Below are 24,278 nucleotides of genomic sequence, written 5' to 3' on the forward strand. Positions count from 1 at the left end.
AGGCCATATCGTCAAAATAAAATGTTTAATAATAATGTAATCACTATAACAATAACTTATTTAGTCAGTCCCTCCAGGATTTCGCGGCCTTTTTGAGATTGTTGCGGGCCAAAATGCCTGATTTCGCGGGAGCTTTAAAAATTGCAGTAAAAGTTGCGATGTCTTTTGTATGTTTGTTGCAATGAAGTTGCAGGAGACAGTGAAAGTTGCAAAAAAGTTGAGATTTTCTTTTTGTATAGTTCTTTAAAAATAAAAAGAAACTTCTTTTGGGGAGAATACACCTACTCTGGGCTGAGTTTTCCTAGTAACCTTACCAAAAAGGCTCAGGATGCTGTAAATGTTGGTATAATATGAAAATGGCTGGTGGATTTAAGACAAAAAATAATAATTTATCTGTCAGTGGCTTGTTGATCTTTACATTGTTAGTTATTTTCCTATGGGACACACATTCATACGGTTTGATAAAGTACTGACTTTAACTTATCATTAACTTACAATAATGAGTGCAGCTGTCCTCAATTTAGGTCATCGTGTCGTCTCATCTCCTTTTTCTCCTGCATCCACCGTGTGTGTTGTTTGTGTGTGTTGTTTGTGTGTGTTGTTTGTGTGTGTGCAAGCGTCAGTCGCGGGGGGTACGGAGCAGTAGCCCCACCCGCTGCAGAGAGCCGACAGCCAGGATGGAAACGGCAGCGACTTTTAAATCGTTAAAGTCTACATTGATGTTAAAAGGTATCGGACGGTCTGAAATGTCTTTCGCTGTACGTTTTGTTGGTAAATGAGTCACACACACGTCTCGTCTTCATATCAAAAAAAAGGAAATGACCAACCCGTTCTCACTCCCAATTGGTCATTGGCTCTCAGAGTGCACGTGGGATTGCTATGATTGGTTGAAGTCGTGGGAAACTTCAGGTTATTGGTCAAATGTGCGGAAAAGTTGCGGTGATTGGTCAAAATTGCGAGTCGCACCAAATTTGCGGTGATTGGTTGAATTTGCGTGAATTGGCGACATCGCGAAATCCTGGAGGGACTGACTAGTAAATAGCTGTTGAATGACAAAAACAACCACCAGATGGGAAAAGGGCATTTAACGACAACTTTGAATGCACCACAAGGCTGTAAATTACCAGTTTCATTGATTGTTTCAGATTAATACGATTAAAAAAAATTAACACATTATGCTCGGCCCTTAATCGCATCGCGATGATCGCTTTAAAGTATACAATTTCTGAATAAAAAAAAAACAACCTATACTGTCAAGTGCATTCCTTGCTGCAATAGCTGGTACTCACTGCAGTCAATGGTACTCAGCTGCACATTGTTCCTTTTCTATCACCATCGCCGCAATAATCAGTGAAGCACATCCTATTATGCTTTTTTTACTGTAGTGCACTCTAAAGTGTGAAAGATGGAGTGAGTCATGTCTCAGTTTGTCGAGTCTGCCTTCTGTATTCAGCAGTTCTGGTTTTGATTGCCACCATAAATCTTTATGAAAGCCCTGATGCATGTCTAAAATCAGTACAGTACATGTAAGACTTGTTCCGTCAGCCCTCAGATTGCCCACAGCGGGGTCTCGAATATCCCACTGACACTGACATCGCCGGTGGTTTTGATTCTCAAATGCAGCTCTTTTGTAAAAAGGGAAGTATGCGTTCCAAGTCTAGCAGTAGGGAGTGGGCAGCATGATGCGTTGGTAAAGAAGCGTTGGTCTAACCTCTCCTCCGCTCTCTGATCACAACGTCAATAGTGGGAAGTCTCACTCCTGTTCACTCGGTCTCGATGTGTCCCTTCCCTTACCTCTTGCTCTACTCACTTTCCTGCTATCCCTCTATGGCCTTTTCCTCTTTCTCGTCATTTCCTTTTAGTAAATTTCCTTACGGTCTCAAAGCAAGAAGTTCTTAATCGTAATGTGAGAGTGTTTGTTGCATCCTTCCATCTGATGATTGACTGTATACTGGATCTGTGTCAACTCTCTGTGTTAATGTTGACAGCTTGATTAAAGGGATGTGTACACGGCTGAGGCGTGACTGATATTTAGCAGTTGGTGCTGTGACCTAGATATGGTGTCTTTTCTTAAGTGGCAACTGAGCAGGGACAACGTGGGCAGTTTTTTATGGCCATGGAAAGCGATCGGCCTCGAACATGTGACTTGTGAGAGCATTCATGCATGTATTTGCTGTATTTGTTTTAAATGAGTGCTCGACTTGTTTCTGTGTAGAGTTTAGCTGGGCCCTGGATCAAGCATTTGTGTTTTTTTAATCATTACTTTATTAGGTGGGGAGCAAGCTATGCCTCTCCAGCTTCTCCCGTAGCTCTGGGTGTATGTCCTGCACTGACTTGAGTGTGAGGTAAACTGTGCTACATCGTGTCTCCCCCATCTGCAGCACTGTTGTCGGCCAGTGCATCAGCATGCAGACCGTGGTGAAGGACAGTACTTTTAATTAGGTGATGGAAACAAGAAAGTTTCCTATATGGTTCCAGGGCTTTGATTATGTTGCTGCCTTGATCTGTTACCCACACTATTTAGCTGAGGGCAGCTAGGGTCATGGTTTTTTATTTTTTTTATTTTTATTTTTTATTTTTATTTTTTTTTACGTTTCTTCATTCGGATCCATTTGAGATCCATTTTCTTGGCAATGGTAATGCTTCGTCCTTGTTGCATTACCGGTATTCATTAAGATACTTCTAAACAGATTTCTGTAGTTCAAACAACTCAAGAATTGTAGTTGAGAACGTCAGTTATAACGGACCACGTATTCAAAAATTGTCGGGTTTAAATCGAGCTCGGACCGAGCCCGACATACAGTTTAATGTGTCGGGCCGGGCCGGGCTCGGACACAACATGCACAGGCCCGGATAGGGTCGGGCTTGGTTTTTTGGGCCCGATCTAAGCTCTATTTCTGTGTGTCTTATTGGAACAGGACACAACTTTTGGATGTTTCGGAACATAAAACCTGAGTGAAAATCAGTATTTCTTAAAATTTGGTTACACAGAAACACTGAGTCTTATCTATTTTTAATGTTTATTGCTGGCTGATCAGTTCAGGGCTACTTTCATTCATTTCATTAATCTGTTGATTTTTTTTTTTTATTAATTGAAAAGTGGTTGTACTGTATAAAATGTCAAAATGTCCATCACAATTTCCATGGTGAGGTCTTTAAATGTCTTGATTTGTCTAAAACCTCAGATATTCAACTTACTATCATAGAAGATTAAAAACACAACATTTTGCTTAAAAACTGACTTGCATCAATCAATTGTTGCCGATAATGTTCTGTTAATTAGCTACTTGAATAATTGAGCCGTAGATCGGTTACTATAGCTGCGCGTGGTACTTGATTCCTAAAACACTTTGTCTTCTGTTACCTGTGAACATGCACAGAAGTTTTTCTCAGGTGTCTGCAAACATGCTTTAATTTAAAGTTACCACATGTACTTAGGAGGAACGCTGCATTTGCTAAACCTGATTGAACAAGAAACTAACCTTAGGAATTGAAAACCATTAGGCCCTGAAAATGAATCTGGATGTAAAAATGAATTTGGAAACTAAATAAACAAAACTCTTGTACACAATGGTACAAATATTTTTTTATTACGTATTACCAATACTAGGCATTTTTGGTAGACTTTAAGCTAAAATTGCACTGTATAATGTATTTAGGACCCAGTTTTTGAGGCTTATGCTACAGTAGGTATACTACCATTGCTCAATTGTTTTCACGTAAGCCATAATGTTGGCCCAGTTCCACTCCTAAGGGACATCCTTCCCTGGCTGATGTACAGGACAGCAGCTACACTTGACATGATATTAAGATTTTGGAGGTGTATATGTGAGCATTTCTGCAAACCTCCATGAGGTACTGTTACCCAGAAGCCCCCTCTCTGTGTCGCAGCACACAAGCCAATTTCACATATCTTCACAGAGGAATGTTTCAGCTTTATTTCCCTGATGGGCTTTGAGCCCCCTGGTGTATTATTTCTCTGTGATATTGGAGCTCGAAAGATGTCGCCTATATCGATGTAGTCTGTATCCATATAGAAGGGCATGTCGACTTTAAGCAGCCTCTTCTGTACAACTAAAATAGAATAAAGTGAAGAGGCTTCTCTTCACTTCTTTCTTGTACTACAAGTTATGGAAAAGTTCCAGCTGAATAATTTGAGAAAAATACCTTTATCTGATCAATACTGTGATTTAAATTGCAATTATGTCCTATAAATTAAACCCTGGGCCTGTATTTGTGCTCGACATAGCATGAAACAAGATATATTTATGCCAAACATGATCACAAATTGGTCTTGTTTCTATGTGAATAGAATCTGCTAATTCTTAGTAAACGTGGCTCGTAAAAAGTAATAGAGAACAGCTACACAATTGGCCAATTTTGGTAATAATGGCAAAACGGCTGTTAAGTCATGTCTGCCAATGACGCAGTTGATGGCTCTGCACTTGCAGATGCTTGAGCTAACATTAACGTTTGCTTCACAGACTGAGCATTTAGCAGCTAAAGAGACAGATATTGTTCTTAGGAGTTGGTGGAGACCACAAACGGAGCTAAAAGAAGCTGACTTACATGAATGCTAACATTTCTCCACATCTGCTGGATGTATAAATTGGCAACTGTTTGCTTACACATTCCGCTCGGCATATACATTTTGTGTGTACAGCTTGTGTTCGCTGCCCCAAAGTGGCCAGAATTGCCTATTTTGCTATTTGGAAATTGCTGTTTTTTATATTAATCGTTCAGCCTTATTAGCACAAGTGGAAGTAGAAAGAGAATTGTTCCTGAGGAGATCCCTGGCTTTGAAAGAGTTAAGGTATTCTGCACTGGCAGAGAGAGAGAGAGAGAGAGAGAGAGAGAGTTATTGCTGCGAGAGGAGGAGGTGGAGGAGGAGGAGGAGGAAGAGAGCGAGTTGCCGGTGTGTGTGTGTGTGTGAGATTGTGTGTATGCCTGCGCGGCTCAGTGAGTGTGTGCGTACTGACACCTGGTGCTAGCCCTCCCTCGCTGCTCACATTGTGGAGAGCTCTCTGCCTGTCTGGGTCATTCTTTACCTCTTTCTCTCTCCCCCTCTATCTTTTGTCCTCCTTCTTCTGGCTTTTTTTCCCGCGTTGTTTTTTCCATCTCCCCACAATCCCCTCCTTTTGTTTAGGATCTCCCTTACTATGGTGCAGGATTTTTATTGCCTGGGCAGACGAGGCGCTCGACTGACAAAGGTGAGCCAGATGAATTGGGGCGGAAGGGTGGATGGATGGATGGATGGATGGAAGGAATGCATGGATGTAGATGTAGGAATCTCAGTTGTGAATGTGGTGAGTGGCGTAAACTGGCTTTGGAAAGAGCCACTCTTCATTCATTAAGCTGTTAATTGTTTCTCAGGATTTTGCTCGTTTTACAGTGCAAGTCTGAGCAGCTCTTGCACTGTGTAGGCGTCTCAATGTGTATGTTTAAAGGTGAAGGGTTCAGGTATTTGATTTAAGAGCAGTGTTGAGTGTCTGTTTTTTTTCACTGTGTCAGCAGTATGTGTCAAGCCCTGTCTCCGACTGGTGTGTTTGCTCTGTTGTGCTGTGCTCCATCATTTCTATCTGTTGTGATAACATACTCATTCGGTGCCTCGTCGCTATTAATAAGACAAAATCAAGCAGTGTGACTATCAAAGAGTATTTGAAGGTAAAAATAAAGATAAAATCACGTTAAATGCTGGTATTAACTTGAAAACAGGAATGTTTAGATTAGTTTTATTATGGATCGATTATTTTCTGAATTAATCGATAAATCATTTGGTCTATAAATATATATCGGAAAATAGTAAGAAGTGCCACATCACAGTTTACTGAAGCCCAAATTGCACAACAAAACAAGATTAGATGGAAAACGAAACAACAATAGCAATAGCACTAAATTAGAGAAAAATAAACATAAAATTCAACAAAACATTAACAAAGGTACCAAATTTCTCGTTTTGTCCGACCCAAAACCCAAACATATTCAATTCACTATCACATCAGACATCGAAAAGCAGCAAATCTTGAACATTTGCTTGAAAAATCTCAAAATAGTTACCATTTAACTCCAGGTAATCGACTAATCATGTCCGCTAATTAACGGGTTGTTTTAACTGCTGAGGATTTAAACACCTTACTCATTAAAGATGTGGCCTTTTCTGTGTGATGCTCATTTTCCCTGAAGGTTAATGAGCCTATTGTGTCATTTTATACAAATGTATAGGTTGTTCTGACGTTAGCGGAAGAAATACAGTAACTATAAAATGCTGCGGGGAACCCTGCAGAGATATCCTTGAACATCATTCTGTGTTTAATTAGTTTTGCTGTTATGGTTTGGGTCCCATTTGAGAAATGTTTTTCTGATAAAAAAAATTGTTATCTGGTATTAGAGATCGACCGATACTGGTTTTTCAAGACCGATACCGATTATTATTATTAGTTAATGAAACTTATAACCGGTATTTGGAACCGCTATGCATTTACAGTGAAAATGAAAATCTTTAAGTCAAAATTAAGATTGTGAAAAGTTACAAACTCCAACACAAAACCTTGTTTAAATGCTTTAAGCAATTATTTGATAAATTAGAAACTTTGAAAACATAATACCCAGTAACAGATAGTAGTCAGTAGTCAGTACTCAGATAGTGTTGTGGGCGGGACATTAAGTCAGACTCAGTGGTGAGTGAAACTGAAGCAGAGGGACAGACACAGAGCTGTAGCCGAGCCAAAGTAGCACACTTTTTAATGAATTAACTTTATTGGTTATCGGGCAAATAAAACGCAGATACAGATAATCTGCAAACTGCCAAAGAAACGATAATCAGTTGGGCGCCTGGGTAGCTCACCTGGTAGAGCAGGCACCCACATATAGAGGTTTACTCCTCGACGCAGCGGCCGCAGGTTCGACTCTGCCCTGCGGCCCTTCGCTGCATGTCATTCCCCCTCTCTCTCCCCTTTCATATCGTATTTTTAGGCCTAAAATGCCCCAAAAATAATACGATAATCGGTCTATCCCCATCTGGTATTATATTGAACATTTTCTAACGATGCATGCCTGCTTACTAGTCATTTACTTTCTCTGTCACTCTTGTTCCTTTTATCTCCCCCTCACTCTGTCATCACTTCACTTACTGTATTTCTCTCCTTCTTTCTCGCACACTCTGTTACTCTCTCTCCCACCCACTCAGATATTTCTAGAGAACAAAAGGAGAGAGAAGGGAGGGAAGACATAATGTACCAGCCTTACGTAGGCTAATGAGTCTTCACCACTCCGTCCCTTCTCTTCCTCCCATCCTCCTCCTTTTCCTCAAGTCCTCCTTATCCACATCTTCTCATAACCAAATTTGTACTCCTCGCTTCTTTCAGGCTCCCCCAACTTAAAGTCATTTCCCTCTTCATCTTTGTCTTCTTCCATTCATCACGGCTGCCTTCATCTCTTTTCATCAATCCATACGCTCTCACGTTTTCATCACAGCTTCTTGTTACATCCGTCCTACTGTTCCTATTTTCCTCTTATTCCTTTTGGAGTGGCTATTTTCTTACACCCCCTCATCATTACTTTTTTGTCATTCCACCCATTCATCATCTATTTATTCTCATTATTACAGGTGCTAACCATTTGCCATCCCTTGTCCTCCTCCCTCTCCATTTCTTAAACTAACTTTAATCTATTCCATCACTATTTCCTTCATAATTTACCCATCTTTTCTCTTCCTACATCCCACCCACTGACACATATACAGACCCAGAATCCTGCATAAACAAAGCGGCCTTCTGAATTGTGCATTTGGCCGTGAGAAATCTGAAAAAAACACGGTTGTGGCCCATTAAAATTTTTGATGCCATGCAGGACTTATCAGCCCCCCTTCTGTAGCGGCATCCTGTTGTTTTTGCCAGTCGGGAAAAACTGGGCTTTCATTGTGCCTCTTGATGTGGATGGGCTCATTATTGGTGCTCAGCGCTGTGTGCCTTTGAATAGCAGGAAGTGCCCATGCTAGCTGAGCATACTGAGGGATATTGTCTCGCTTTACACCGCATGATAAATGCAGCAAAACACAACGTTGCATAAGCGAACGGCGGTGTTGGTTTACTTCACAAAAGCTGCAATTGTGAGGACCACAACATCAAGGCGTGGACTAAACCCACGCCAGCTGTGTGTCCAAATGCATCCCGCCGCCTGTCTCTGTTTGATGACAGTTATCGTGCCATATCTGAATTCAAACCTACAGTCTGTGCATGTCTGTCTGACAATCTGTCCCCCCCCCCCGGCCTCCTCCTCTTCCTCTCCAGTCTGTGGCAGCCATGTTTGTAGCTGTAACCCCTGCTGACACTCGCTGGAAGGACTGGATTTATCAGGCCACCAGATATATTTATCTGCTTTGACAGGTCTGATTATGGTGCCACACTTATGAAGACACTTGTACTGTAACACGTGCATACTCACCAGTGCTGAAATTATTAGATGATCACATACAATTTTGATAATCGATTATTCGGATCATTTTTCAACACTCGCCAGCTTCCTTGCAGCTTTGACCAGTCGTTTCCAGCTTCTCAGATATGAACATTTGTTGCTTTGATCTGTCTTATTTCATTATAAATTGAATATCTTTGGGGTTTTGGACTGTTGGGCAGACAATTCAAACAATTGAAGATATAACCTTTGGGTCTGGGAACGTATGAGGGTTATTTTTCACATTTTGTAGACTAAGCAATTGATCTTTTATTTTAATAACATGAAAAAATTGACAGATTAAATGATAATGAATACAGTCATCAATTGTAGCCACAATTCCCACTCTCCAGTTAACCCCTGACCATATTGTCTTTTTCTTAAGGAATGTCAAATAAGACCAGACCAGTTTATTTTGGCTCCATGTGTAATCAAAAGATTGGGCAACAACAGATAATTAATAGATTGTCATTCACATAGAGCTGAAACGGTCAATTCATTGCTTATGATTTTTATAATCCATTAATTGTTTCAGTCACTTTTTTCATTATTAATGGAATATCTTTGGGTTTTGAACTGTTGGTTTGACAAAACAAGAAATAAATATAATCAAAACATCAGTTGGAAACAAATTTAAATCCTTCTACAATTTCAAAAATGTCCTGCCCGTTTAGTACGATAGGAAAGTACCAGACAATGAGACCTACACCCAAACAGCATGAATTGCCCAGCCCAAGTCTGCACATGAAAAATTGATGTAAGATCCCCACTGTGGACGGAGTACCCCCTCCCCCCCCCCTCTCTCTCTCTCTCTCTCTCTCTCTCTCTCTCTCTCTCTCTCTCTCCCTCTCTCTCTTTCTCATCACACACACACACACACACACACACGTTTACTAAGGTCACTTTTGGGGCAATTACATAGACCTGCATTCATTTGCTGGAGACTTAATCTAACCTTTTAATTGGGGGTGGCTTGTCCAATTGGAGACAAAAGCTGTGTCCCCAATTAACTGGTCTTTAGTCTGAAATGTGGCTCTAAATCAGGAAGACACACACACACACACACACACACACACACACACACACACACACACACACACACACACACACACTGACCCATATCCCAGAGTTTGTGACAATTGTGACACACAGAATCTCTGGATTCAAAGTTCCTTCTGTATGAACTTGACAGCAGTCTGTTTTTAAACAATTATCAAAATGAAATACAATATTCTGCTTTAGCCCATCTTCAACAAATATGTTGTCTAAAATATGAACTCCTGGTTTAGTTTGATAGAATAGCAGAAAGAATGATGCAGTGCAGGTTAGTGTAGGACATACTTTGCATGGGTTTTATTATTCTAAATATAGTACATTTAGTTACTGTATTATAGGCTGTAGCTGTCATGTTAATGATAAAAGACATCCAGCCACACACCGTAGCCTACTTTCTCCACACAGTGTATAAGTGTGGGTGTCTGCTGTGGCACTGCAGGCTCGACAAACCCCCAGTCTATTTTATATTTAATGTGTATTTCATTATTTAGGCCTACTTGTTTACAGTTTTAGACCCATCTCCATTGCAATTGAGATGGTGTGTGTGTGTGTGTGTGTGTGTGTGTAGTTTTTTCACTCTCCTATCGTCACAATGACACTGAGATTGGAATGAATTATTGCATTGCTTTGGGCAAGCATAGGATAAGAATAACAGAGCGCTATGAAAGAGGGCGCAGTAGCAAGGACGGTCTCTGGCGTCTTTCTATTTCACCTCTCTCTGTCCTACATCCTTCGTCTGTTACTATGGCTATAGTCAATGGCCACCTCTCTTTCTGTTCCTCCATCTCTTTCACCCTTTCTCCTCTCCTTAATTGTTCTACACTTGCAGGTTAAAAGCATTGCACTCGGATTGCAATGAAGAGAAAAACAAAATGACACTTGTTTCGTCTGCTGCTGGCCTTTTTCTATCCAACATCAAACACCCTCTTCGTTACTGTCGTGTTTTTGTGCTTGTGGCTGTTTTGGAGACGATGTATACTGAGTTTTTTTTATCATTTGTGGCTGTGGCCCGAATAAAGAAGTACTAAGCATTAAATCATTATATAAATAGATAACCTAGTGATTGCATTCTGTCATTTGGAGTAGCTTTTGTGTTTATTGTTATTCTTTTTTAAGATTTTGTATCCTTTAGACGACTTTTTGTGGTACTAGCATACAGTACCCCTCAATTAGGTGAAATTCAATCAAAACATGACTAGTTTAGAGTCTTCCCTCTTCAAAACGATTATCATCAAATGGGCACTCGACAAAATTATGTAGTATATTAGTCATACAGCCTGCAGACAGTCCGTGTAAAGTTAAATTAACTTCTCTCTAAACCCGCCAGAGAGGATTTAGACTTTAAATGTGGCACTATATATTAATCTACAGCCTGGAGCTGTGTCATTGACACTGAATACAGTGCTGCCCTCAAGGTTTGTTTGTCTAAATTACAAAGTTGAGCTTTGTATTTTTAACGCAAGTCAAGTCGCTTCTGCATTTGAACATATAATTATCTTCATTTGAGATGTTTCTCTAACCATCAAGTTGTAAAAATCAATTTTTCTTCTTTGTGAAAGGTAGAGGTAAATAATAATTGTTGCCGCTGGCATTGTTACAGAGAGCAACCTAATGCATAACTTTGCAACAAGTAATGATTGCAGAGTTGCTGAAACCGAATAGCAGTTTCTCCCAGTTATTGCATTCATGGGTTTCAGTGTTAGAAAACATCCTTGAATGATCTTCTAAGAATGACTTCATCCTTAGTGTAGCTTGCAAAGACTAGATTTGGGTGGGGTACAAACTTCTCTCTCCACATTTCAGGTTTTGTTGTGAAGCGTACAAATCCCCACCATGCAGCGAGGCCCTAAGCAACAGGAATAAGGATCAGATTTAAGCTGCTGTATGGTAATAGCTCAGTCTGTCATTCACTGAGGTAGTAATTTGAAAGGCAGTAAATGTCTTCCACCATAATGAACAAGCACTGACTGCAACAGGAGCTCTTTCCCTCAGCCTCCCTGTGTGAATTTATAAGGATCCCAACCTTTTCTCATTAAACACTCTTCGTCGGTGCAGAAAGAGACATCTGCAACCTTAGCATGAGTCGCAAGCGCTCCTCCTCTAGCTGTAGACAGCCAGAGGTCAAAGGGAACCAGAGGCGATGCTCCTCTTGTGCTGCAGACGGAGATGTGTAGATTATCTCAGACAACAGGATAACCACAAATCCTCGACAGCAGATGCAGTTTGACGGTGTTGGTCCATCATGCTGTCCACATATCCAATATTTACTTCTCGTCTACTTCTTATAACACTAAGTTACTGATTCTATAGTCTCGCATTGCCAGACCTTCCTCCACAGCGCTGCAAAGGAGGGTCTGGCGAGTCCACACAGCATTCTGGGATGGAAGAAAAATGTGCTCTGGTTTATTGGCATTTCTTTGGGCGGTGCTAAGCGCCGGACGGAGCAACGGTGCTGCTGCATAATAGCCTTGGGAAGGAACTTGTTTAGGTGGAACATGTGTACGTTCAAAAGTTGTTTTAGTCGTGCAAAACAGAAAACTCAGATTGGACAGATAGTCTAGCTAGCTGTCTGGATTTACCCTGCAGAGATCTGAGGAGCAGTTAACCATAGTCCTCAGAAATCGTCCAGAGTTTAAAATTACAACACAAAGAAAGCGGAAGGTAACGGACATCTGGCTGAAAAGAGTGACATCCGGTGGAATTTCCGGCGGCACCGGAGCAATCCCAGAAGTGGAACGTCGTGGATATAGACTACTGATTCTAAACCTGTCAAGCTTTCCGCTCTTGCATAGCACATGTGCAGTTTTCAGTGATAACAGTGTCAGATTTACCACTCAGAATTCGTAGTATTTATTTTAAGCTATGGGTCCTTGATTTCAGACAGTAACAGACAAAAGCAGGCTTGTCATCTCTAGTCAGAAACTGTTGATCCTGTCGGCTGAAATGACAACTGTCACTAGCACATCTGATCAGCTGTAGCTAGCTTGCTAATGAAGCCAATGTTAGCTCCATGAGTTGGATGAAAAGTCTCCACACTCCAACACACTCATTGAAACACACATGAAAATAAAGATGTTCTTGTGTAGCAGTGTAGAGCTAGTTAGTCTTAAATATAAATTTAGACTGTTATTTTGTTCAAACGTAACCCAGTTTTGCCTACCTACTTGTTTATATTTTCAAACCGTATGCTTTTAGTTTAACATTACAAGAGAAAGGGCTTCTAACGTTAGCCTAAACTCTGATAGCACCCTGACTTTCACAGTGGAATAATATGCTGATTGTGAACTTTTAAAGCTCTTTGGCTTTAGAAGTAACTCTACTAACTACTACTGAAGGTTGTCAGCTAGCTTGCATCTTACGTTACAGCAGATAAACTCTGTTACACTTTATCTCTTGTGTTTTTAGTTTTGGAAAGGATAGAAAAAAGACACCACCCTCAAAAATCTTTTTAAATGCCGAGTCACTCTTCCGCCTCATGTCACCGCTTCAGCATGTGGAGCAATTCAAAGCTTGACAGGTCTGTCATGCCCAGTTACTGTTTCTAAAGCTATGATTGGACAACTGCTGTTCAGGGGAGTGGTTTAATATTTGCCCGTTCCAGCTTCTCAAATGTGAGGATTTTATGTTTTTGTAAATTTATCAATTTTTGGGGTTTTGGGCCATCGAACAAATCAAGCGATTTTAAGACAGAGATTGTGATGGGCATTTTTTGTATTTCCTGACATTTATTAAAGACAAAAAGATTGTCATAGTCTCAGTGCTATTAGTATTAGTGATGGAGAGACCATGCAAGAGGGGGAAATGAGGAGGGGGTACAGGTGGGATGTCTGCTTCTTACATCTTTTGTGGTCCCTTTGTGTGTGATGCCAGGGATTACAAATGGATAAAAATAAAAGCATAACTCTTCATTGGAACGCCTGGAAGCAGACCAGGAGCCATACCAGCTTCTTTATTTCTCTGCACATTCTCTTTCTCTCTCTCTGAGTCTCAAGGCCGCCAAAGAAAATCTCTATAACACTTCCATTTCCGTTTGGCTATTTTTGCTGCATGCTTTTCACTTCTCCGCTCTGATGTAACCCCAGTGGTGTGTCAGACTGAAGGTAGGAGATGCTTTTTTTTCCCAGACTCTTTATCACTAGCTTTTATTTTTATTTATTTTTTCAAATGAAGCCCGCCCACTGAGTGCTGCGACACAGCTTTTCTCAGCATCGGATTGCAGTGTAGGAGTCAGGGCATTTCAGTCATTTTCTTTCTCTCTTTGTTTCTCTCTACATGCACACACATTCTCTATTTTTCCCTACTTCCTCCATCATAACACCTCCATCCATCCAGGACACTGCTGAGTTGTGGTGCTGTCAGCCAGAGCCTGACGCACTCAGCTACTCACATATGCGTCACCTCTCTGGCCCAGCGCCACGATCGTGCTGCTCGCTGTCCTCTACATATACCTCGGTGGCCAGGGTCATAAGCTCTGGGCTTTTCTGGAGGGTGGGAGGGGATAAAGTGTTATTTAAAGCCAAGGAAACGCAGTCTTTTTTTGTTGGAGATGATCACAGGTCATGTTTGTGGCAAGTGCACCACCATACAGGTATACAGTATATCGAAGATATCAGTTAAAAACATTAGAGATACTGGCTTTAATAGCCCAACCAACACTGTTTTTGAGGTCAATACCAATATTCATGTCGGATATATTTGCCAATATTTCTTTTTTTTTGTCATATAAGAAATACTCAACGTAAACAAACGTTTTTGATGAGGATTCCTTAAATTAGTTTCTTTAGCTGGATTTTTTGCAGTTGAGAAATAAACTCTGACAAGTTGTACAACTATAATAATGAAAACACTGTTTCTTAATTACCTCAAATATTTCACATTTTTATATTGCAATTTCTCGATACCTATCAGCCGACATATACGTCAATACCATAGACTGTATAAAATATGGACCGAGCCCTAGTCTTGTTTTTTGTAGTGAAAGATGAAGATTCAACTGTGTATGTTTTGTATTAATTGTCGTTTATATTAAGTGACTGATAGTAAATAAAGAAATCAGAAATCGCCTTCATAAACCACCCTGACGGGAAACGTTTCAAGAACAAATAGTCATAAATTGGAAAATCTTGATGGACTTTTTGTTTTTTAGCACTGCTCTTACATTAATATGTTAAACATTGACTTACATTATAGAAACATTGAAACAAGCCAACATAAGCCCATCAGTCCACCACTACACGTCGTGTAATGTAGGTCATATTAAAACTGGGAACACAGGTGTGGTTAAAAAAAGGAGTAGCAACAGCAGTAGTATGAGCTAAAAAAAGATCTGCATTAGGATTTGTTGTAGCCACCAGATAATCAACAGTTATGTAACAACAGGACAAAAGAGATACCCCTGTAGTGCTTTGGGCATGACTGGGATATTTCTTCTTTAATTGCATCCGCTGTTGCTTGGCAAATAAGAAGATACCACTGATTTACTTTTTGCTCTCTGCATGTAAACCAATATGCAGAAAGAACAAATGAGCCACAACAAAGATTCTGATCTAAATTATCTGCAATGTTATCTTAAATACTCTATGTTCAGGCTGTGACCTTTTTTTTTGCCACTTTAAAGAGGCATTTTGTCCAAAGTAGAGGTAAAGCGTGCAGTGGCTCAGCTTGGATGTATATTGAGGAAACAAGAATGAAGCCAAACTGTATAAACTGCACCATATGGTTGTGTTTATGGGCTGTTTAGTTGGCAGATTTTGAATCCCATATGCAGGTGTAACAGGAAATCTTATTTAAATGTGTTAGCACCAGACAAATAAAGACTGCTAATCATGATGCATTATTTGCAGAGAATCTTGTGGCCCTTGGGAGAAAATATCATTAAAATCTGTCCTAATCAATACTTAACTATTATTCACTGGCTTTTCCTGCTGTGGTATTGTTACTTTTCTAACTATTCTTTGATATACTTGGTACACTAAGCAAGTGTACTAGATTGCAGGTGTTTAGTGCACTTATTACCTAATAAACAGACTCAAGGACAAAGGCTTGTCTGTCCAAGCAAGTCCAGTTTTTTTTATGTTTTTGAATTCATTTTACGTCTGTATATTATTGGACTATTCAGCAGGCAGTAGGCACTAGAAACATTCAGAAGTGTCTGCTACCCACACAGTACAGCAGTTTCTTTGCTCTTATGCTGGCTGGCTGCAGGATACGCACATTAAATCAAAGCTGATATGAGCATTGTCCTAAATGCAGTTAACAGCTTGTGAAACTGCCAGCTCTGCTCACCCTCCCTCTCTCAGTCTCCTTCGTATTATTCCACTCAGCACACCTGCATTATGCTCTCCCCACAGAGTCACAACTAAAGGTCCGTAACAGTATCGTCCCTCTGCTGGGAACCCTCATAACTGATGCAGTTTGTCCTCCATCAAAGTAAGACTTGAGTTGAAAGGATTGTCTTTATCACTGCAGGTAAAAAATCCATCGATAGCCTTAATAGTGTTGACATCCATCAGATGCTTCTTCTCTAATTTGTGAATGTAATGTACAGGTGTAAGGATATAAAACATGGTCCTGTTATTCTTTATGAACTATGTGACCATGTTTTTCAATCGTTTGGTATACTCTACTCTCTATACTGAGTGGAAAAACGGCCATTATAATTTTCCACAGCCCCCAAAATGACGTCTTCAAATGTTTCGCTTTGTCCGACCAACAGTCCAAAACCCAGAGATATTTAGTTACAATGATATATAAGAAAAAGGCAGCAAATCCTCACATGTGAGAAGCTGGAAGCAGATAACGTTTGGCATTTTTACTTAAATTAATTCATGAATTATCAAAATAGTTGCTCTTACAACAATCGAAACAACTTTTTATTCTCTTTGAACACAAAGGTTTCTGACAAAGTTGGAACAGTTTTGGTTATACTGTACCACATGAGAGATTTTCTGTTTGGTAAAAATGTGATGTCACTTTCTGTGCACCAATCAGGATTGAGCAATATTTAAATCAAAATGTGATTACAGTTGTGGAGGGATTTGCTTATGTTGCCAACACTGTCAATTAAATCTAATCAAACCTCACCTACACAGTCCTGATAAAGCAGATTTACTGAGTTTTTTAATGTTGAGCTTTTTTATTTCAGACTTGCGTGCGTGCGTGCGTGCGTGCTTGCGGAGGCTGATGTTAATGGAGATGTCTTCCAACTTTACAACGAGCAGATGTCTGTGCTCTCATATGGCTCGCTGCAGCTCACTGTGGGGTTGTGATTCATTAAGATACTCCGCTTTGTTGAGGATCTGATTAAATTCACCCTGAATGAATATCAAAGCAGAAGAGTGTTTGTCTGAGACCAAACTCAAACACACAACCGCACACTTCATGGTTTAATTGATTAGTTGATCAACAGCAGGAACAGTGTGGTGATGTCGCTGCAGATATGTCTGCTGACAAAATGTTTTCTTCTGCAACTTGAGACACAAGTAGTGCAAAAGCGCCAAACATTTGCTAATTTCAGCTTCTTAAATATGAGTGTTTTCAGCTTTTATTTCTGATTTGTGTCACTATAAATTAAATATATTTTGGTTTTGGGCTTTTGGTCAGACAAAACAAATAGTTTATATTTCACTATTTTCTGACATTTTATAGAACGAACAAAATATCTTTAGTTGGAGCACTTATGCACACATAAATGCTTGCAACTTTGTGATTTACTAAATAAACTTGATTTTTACTTAAAAACCTCCAACTCAAGTGCACCTTAAGTGCCTTGCTTAAAAGCGCAGCCTCTTCCAATTTCAAACTTTTCTTTTTACCACTCTTTAAATCAGTTTCTATTTACCCGAGTACATTTGCTCACACACGACAACTCCATGTGATATATGGTACGCACGTTAGTTTTTTATTTGTGTGTGGGCTACCGTGTGCTGAATAAATGTCAGTGTGTTTTATTATCGTAGCTCGCACATGATCCCTCTGTTTCTACATCAGATTCATCAGGAATTTAGATGGTTTAACATTTAGCTCTCTGGAGGAAGAAGTGTAATGGTGTAATTCATTACCAAGAAACTGGGATAAAACAGGATGAAGAGTTTCGAACAACTCATTTTCCCCTCTTTTTCTAACCTGTTGTTTTGATGAATGGTGAGAAAGATTTGCCGTAACAGGGAGAGTACAGGTGTTTAATTAGGTGTCCTAGTTTGCTCTTCTGGGGAGAAACTGGGGATTGACAACATGTTGGCAACACAGAAACATTAGGGCTCCACGGAGGCAATCAGCAAAGGTAAGAAATAAGGCAGAAAGTAACTTGAACCTAAGGCTGAATCACTGCGCTGTCACTGAGCTGAAGGATGTAATTCTCTGGGCTCCTAATATCCAGGATGTGTCTCAGTTACATGGCTCGGTTGCAATCTTATTCTTTCCATTGTTGGCTATTTTGTGGGGTCCTGCAAGCGAAAGGCTGACATTGATTGCACTTTATTGGTGCTGGGCTGTTGCTTCCTTTTAAAGTGTGACATGATCAATCAGTCACAGAAAAAGAACCAAATCCATTTCAAATCGTAATTTGTTCCACCTACTCTCCTCCAGATTAGTTATTCAGAGTTTTTGGACATCCAGCGTAAAAATCAAAACCCCTATGAGTAACTAGTGATGGCTTAGCTTTCTGTCTTTTAAGCTCTGTCTTTTAAGAGCACAATTTATAGCAATCACCCTTAGACAGTACCTGGAAAAGAAGCCTCATTTTAGAGCAGAGGTCACATCGAACACCGCCAGGGTCATCAGTAGTCGGAACAATAAGGATAGTGGAGTTCTCCGTCATGCTCCAGGGGATCACTATCAGATGTCATGCTGACTTCTTCCATAATGACTCTTTGTCCAAGTGCGAACTTGGCTTGCTCCTTTGACGTCCTAATGCAGCACTGTGCCATTACAGCTCCTAAGAATAACCAACAGTGTAAGTGCATCATTATTTCTTCAGTTTAAGAGATGAGCTTTTAGCTTCAGAGAGCGCAAAGCTGAATAGGATGTGGTTACTGAGTGCAGATTGTCTGTTCTGACTTTGAATAGGATACTGAGCTGAGTTCAGTTGTATTCTCACGTTGTTGTTGTTGTTGACGACCAAGTGGTTAACAGATGTTCTGTAAGGAACTAGAATGATGTCCACTGTTTGTCTCTGCGGTCGAAAAGAAAACACGTCTCTGTCTTCTGTCAACCATAGGTCCTCCCCTTTCATGTTCCCTGCTTAATAGGCCATGAATCGCTGTGTCAGGACATTGTACTGTGATCACTGGTAACAAGAGAGCCATCTGCACAGAAGAATAGAAGCTTTCCCTTTCGGATAAAAGAGGTACAAAGATGTGTTGGCCAAGACTAAAAAGAAATGGTTGTGGAGAGAAAAGAGGCTGACGTAAAGAGGTGAAGCCACATTGGTGTTGTGTGGAATTTTTCCAGAGTCTCAGTAACCAAAAGTAATTAAAATTGAAGTTTTAATGTAGGATTGTCATGTCGTGGGTGGAATGTGATTGAACCTGAATAGAAGTTAGTTTCATTTCCAGCAAAGCCCACAGCTCTTTTTTCTTTTCTTTTTTTTTTTTTTTTTTTTTATACACCAAAGCTACTTGCCATGGTTAATACAGTATGTGTCACAATCAGGAGTACTGTTTCAGTTTTTGAACTGATACATCACCACACACCTGAAGAAGATGAGGCCCAATAATTTAGTGATCTATTGTATCTAATTCTACAGCCAAGTTCATTTAAATTAAGCCTCAGATGTGACATTTCAAGCTCCTGAACCTGTCTGGTGACAAGCAAGCGGTTCAAAGCATCACCTAAGGTGCTAATCAGATCCGCTGCAGGAGCATAGCAAGTGTGCAAAATGTATTACTGCGTATCATCACACTCTTCATATGTGCTTGCATGTTTGTGCATACGTGTCGTTTTATGGCTCAGTGTGCAACATTTGCACATTAGCTCGTAGCTAGAGCGCATCATCTTCAAAGCCCTGAATCGATTTTCACGACATTGATTTTACTCGGAGATATGGCTCATCAGGCATACGAGGTGAGAAGCTACTGTATTTCTGGTGGGTTTGTTGGTGTTGAACATGCAAGAAATGGAGGTGTTGTTCAGCAGGATCTATAGTTTTGTCTGTAAACACCAAGAAGAAAAAGGTTATATTGCTGAAATTTCCTCAAAATCACTCCCAAGTGATATTTTTTTTTGGTTGGCATTTCACATTTTGTTGGCATGCCTATTAATTTGACACATCCTGAGATGGTGGCTCATGTCACGAAGCGCGCACTGTAAATTCTCTGCAGAGGAGTCCCTTCCACAATCAGTGTCAATCTCAGACTGGCCCAGTTCTCACACAATCATGCCCCACGGCTTATTCTATCTGTCCATCGACAAGCTTGATCTATTCTCCAGCGAGCCAATCCAGCCTGCTGTGAGGCTACTGGCACACGGTGTGTGAATCTGCGATGGGAGAGATAATACTTGAGTATTTGTTTGGGTTTTCTGGGCTGATGCTGAGCTCTGTGATTGAAACACAATAGGTGGAACAATCTTTGATCTATCTACACTTAGAAAATCCCCTGGCTTAGATGAGTTTTCATACATCATCGTAGTTCCAATTTTATTAATAGCTGACTTGATTCCACTGGGCTGTATAAATCATTTATTCCAAACCTCCTCTGCTGGCCTGTCGTGCTTTACAGTAGATCCATCCGCACTTGAACAGGATTATGAAACAATCCCCCGGTGACACTGACTGTGCTGCCCAGTGATGCCCCCCCTCATTTCAGCTCCATCCACTGTGGCTAATTTTGCCTGCATTCTCCCTTGGGCGTAATTGATCCTCATATCATTAACCGTATGTGGATCTATCCTGGGAAACGCCCACTGCTTTACTGCTAGTCCTTGCCCATTGAACCGTAGAGCCCAGTGAGCTCTAACACAGGACCCTCTGAATGCAACAATGGCTGTAATGTAAACTATTTTGTTATCTGCATGGGCAGGCCTGAGAGGTAGAGGCTCACTGACTGTTTAGTCTAACCATGGGGAAGCGGAAGACGTGGAGCTTGGCGGCGCGGTCCCCCTTTGCCACCATAAGGGGCCGCTTGGGCCTCACGAGGAAGGGTGTGGAGGGTCTGTGTGTGAGCAGCTTGCTGGGGGTCCTCAGGTCCCACACCTGGCTGATCGGAGAGGAGGAGGAGGTGGTCTTCCTGCTGGCCTCCTCGCCACGCTGTCAGCACCGCCGTGCTCTCTCCTTATCTTTCTCTTTCTGCTCCTTCTCTGCAGATGGTGGGAGCGAAGACTTGGCAGACCCCCGCTCGCCCAGTCTAGACCCTCACCTGAGCCACATCGGCCAAGGTAAGCGGACAAAAATGTTTTTGTCTTTTTTAATTAATGATTACGTGTCTCTCTCTCAAATGTCTTTGTATTGAGCAGTTATATTTCACATACATTACATTTTTACATTCACAGCTCTTTTTCATAGCCTTTACAATTGTGCCTGCAGCGGCAGAGTCATTAGACAGACAAAAAGATAATAGGCACCGAAGTGATATTTAAGCGGGACAATGAACATGACAAAGACCTATGAGAATAAGAAACAAAACCAAACAAAAAGAAATATATAAACAAACAAAATCAGAAACCAAAACAGTGGGAGTGAGGAAGACCCCCTCCATAATAATTAATGATCACATGTCAAAGAGAAGGGTTTCAGTTAGTAAGTCTGGAGCCTTGCCTTTATGAAATATAGTTTTTCCGGTAAAAGCCATCTGAGCACCTCGGCAATAGCTTGTCTTCTCCTCCTTATAATGGGCTGTGCTGAGCTGCTCCCAGGCGTGGATGTGTATTATGTGAGTGAATGAGAAGCTTGCTGGAGTATTGCAGAGAAACAGCATGCAAGTTTTTTCCCCCCTAACCTTTACTTCTTCATTTCCGGTAATACGTCTCTCTTGGCGGTCTGTTTCCATTTCTTCTCCCTCAATGTTTCCACGGCAGAAACCCATGGAGGCCTTGTTTGCCAAGTTGTATTTCACCCGACTTTATAGCAGAAAACTTTACGACTACTGGAAATGATGTTGTATTTACAGGGAGAGAACTGTATGAATTTTATATTCCTTTTATTCTGCCTGTAAATCTGAGTTTCTTCTCGGGAAAAGAAGCTGTACACAATAGGATATGTTTATCAACAGGGTGAATGTCAGTGCTTGGCAGGAATTGTTTTTGGCAATTATAATTTCATGTTGCCTTTATTTTTTTTTCTTCCCTCCTCGTGCATGTTTTGAGCCGAACACCTCGACAAGTAGGTGTTTGTGATTATTTCGAGGCACGGAGTGCCCTTAAACATGTCTCTCATCACAGTCTAAAAAGAAACGCCATCATTTCCCCCTCAACGCTTCTGTTCTCTGGATTTCACCACTGAAGTGCGGCTTTTCCTCCCTCTCCTCCCTCCATCTTTGCACTAAATCACACCTTTTGATTACTATGCATCACAGTTTACATGAAGTGGCGAGACTGTGTACCAAAAAGTGCTTAATTTTAACGCGTAATGCTATCACTATTGATTTTAAGATGATTATGTTCACCTAAGATCCAGTGGTGGAATGTAACGAAGTACATTTACTTAAGTACTGTACTTAATTAAGATTTGACATACTTGTACTTGAGTATTACCATTTTATGCAACTTGATACTTCTACTCCACTACATCTCAGAGGCAAATATTGTACTTTTTATTCCACTACATTTGTCTGACAGCTTTAGTTACTTTAAAGATTACAGTTTTTCATCCCCTTCCTGTCCTAAAAATCATGTATTTCCAGATGTGTTGATGTTGAATGACTGTGATGAACTGAAGGATGAAGTGCTCCTTTTAAGTTGTTATGTTGAGATCAATTCTCCTCCTAAAAGAAGTCTTTAACAAGCCTCTTGGATCAGCTGGAAAATGCATCGTCACAAAGCTGAAAACAGGGCTGTTTTTCTGACACCATGAAAAGTTGACCTTTTAGAGATATGTTTTTCTCACAGGACAGCGATGCTACAAACATATGATGACCTTAAAGAATACGATGCATTGCGGTAGATTAAACTACCCAACAGTATATGAAGGAGTTAAAATAAGCACAACCTTAAACATCTACAGCAGTAAAATGCAACATACACAGTAATGCAGCAAGAATATGAATCGAGTAAGTAAACTTTAGATATAATAGGAAAACACAGGGGACAGGGAACATTTTACTGCACAATGAAACTTAAAGTACATTTTGGCTAATTACATACTTTTACTCAATTGAGGTTTTGAATGCAGGACGTTTAGTGGAGTTTTTCCACATTGTGGTTTTAGTACTTTTACTGAAGTAAAGGATCTGAATACTTCTTCCACCACTGCTAAGCTAGCACCAATTTCTTAACTTTTTGGAAGAAAAAAAAAAAATTATGCTACTATGATTGTGTTTTGATTCAATATTGGAATGCATTGAAATTGAGTTGGATCTTGACGGCCGATAATTGCTACCAGAATACCAAGTCCCCTCCTTGGTATTCACTTCAGGCTCTGCATACATGAGGATAATTTCCATGCTTGGGGATGTAACCGCTGCTCTGGCTGTTTTTGCTTTCGTAGTGACATTCCCCAGTGAATGGACGGACTGACTCCAGCACTTCTGGAGCCACAGAGAGATGTGTGTGTGTGTGTGTGTGTGTGTGTGTGTGTGTATATATATATATATATACTAGTGTATTTGCATTTCAAAAAACAATGTGACCCCATCCTAACCGTCACACATGCTTTCTCTGGGACTTGTCTCGGATTAGTGTCTGATAATGGCTTCATGTCTCACTGTGGCGGCTGTCTGATGCAAGACTGTTGTTTGACCAGTTGGTTTTACAGCTCTGTCTGCAGGGACATGTGCCAGAGCTGATTCACAAAATACAGACAGACAGCTGGCTGGGGTTTGTTCACCGGGATTGTGTGTGTGTGTGTGTGTGTGTGTGTGTGTGTGTGTGTGTGTGGTGTGGTGTGGTGTGGTGTGGTGTGGTGTGTGTGTGTGTGAAGTAAAAAAATAAAAGCCATAACTTCTCATAATTTGTGTTTTTTGAAGCAAGAGAGGAGGAAAAAAAGGGGGTTTGTAAGCAATGGCGAGTGGTTGTTTGTGCTCCGTCTGTAATTATTACTCATTGTGAAAGCATTTTCTTTGCTCTCGTGATCATGACTGCTCTTGTTTTGGTTTGTTTGAACACATTGCAGAGGGTTAGAAAATCCTCCTTTTTATTATATTAAAATTGTGGGGTATTGTGTTACTGTGGGGCTTACAGAGGTCAGGCAGGCTGTAGTTATTACAGTGAATGTAAACGGCACGTGTTCCCTGCAGGGCTGTTCTCTCTTCTGGGTCACGCCAATCTTGTTAGACTCAATACTGGTGTTGCAATCCAGGGAGGGGCTGAGGTTCTGTCTGGGTACTCATATCTGTCTGTCATACAGTTTCTACAGGGGTGAACAAATGTAGAAACCTGTAGAATCCAATGCAATCCAACACGGTGGCCCCAGAGCCATAGAGAGAGAAGAGTTGAGACACTCGTTGATCTCGCTAGCGGGGTGGTCACGTGGTTCACGTAAGCCTGTATAGTTCCAAAACACGCCGCGCTGTCATGTTCTTCTATGGGACTGACAGCAGCGATTGCGATATTGAATGGTAAATATAAATGAAAACACATACCCAAGTACTTGTTTGAAATTATTGCATGTTATTGCATAT

The 24,278-nt window shown here is 40.7% G+C and overlaps 1 protein-coding gene across 4 annotated transcripts in view; it reads left to right on the plus strand.

The window, feature by feature from the left end:
• tanc2b (tetratricopeptide repeat, ankyrin repeat and coiled-coil containing 2b) overlaps positions 1-24,278 on the plus strand; it is a 152,841-nt gene that overhangs the window by 50,282 nt on the left and 78,281 nt on the right. For all 4 annotated transcript variants that reach the window (XM_078279331.1, XM_078279334.1, XM_078279332.1 and 1 more), the window contains exon 4: positions 20,809-20,880. In XM_078279331.1, the coding sequence (XP_078135457.1) occupies positions 20,809-20,880 (72 nt within the window). The remainder of the gene's footprint in view (positions 1-20,808; positions 20,881-24,278) is intronic.

This window comes from Sander vitreus, chromosome 21 (genome assembly GCF_031162955.1).
Source record: "Sander vitreus isolate 19-12246 chromosome 21, sanVit1, whole genome shotgun sequence".
NCBI lineage: Eukaryota > Metazoa > Chordata > Actinopteri > Perciformes > Percidae > Sander > Sander vitreus.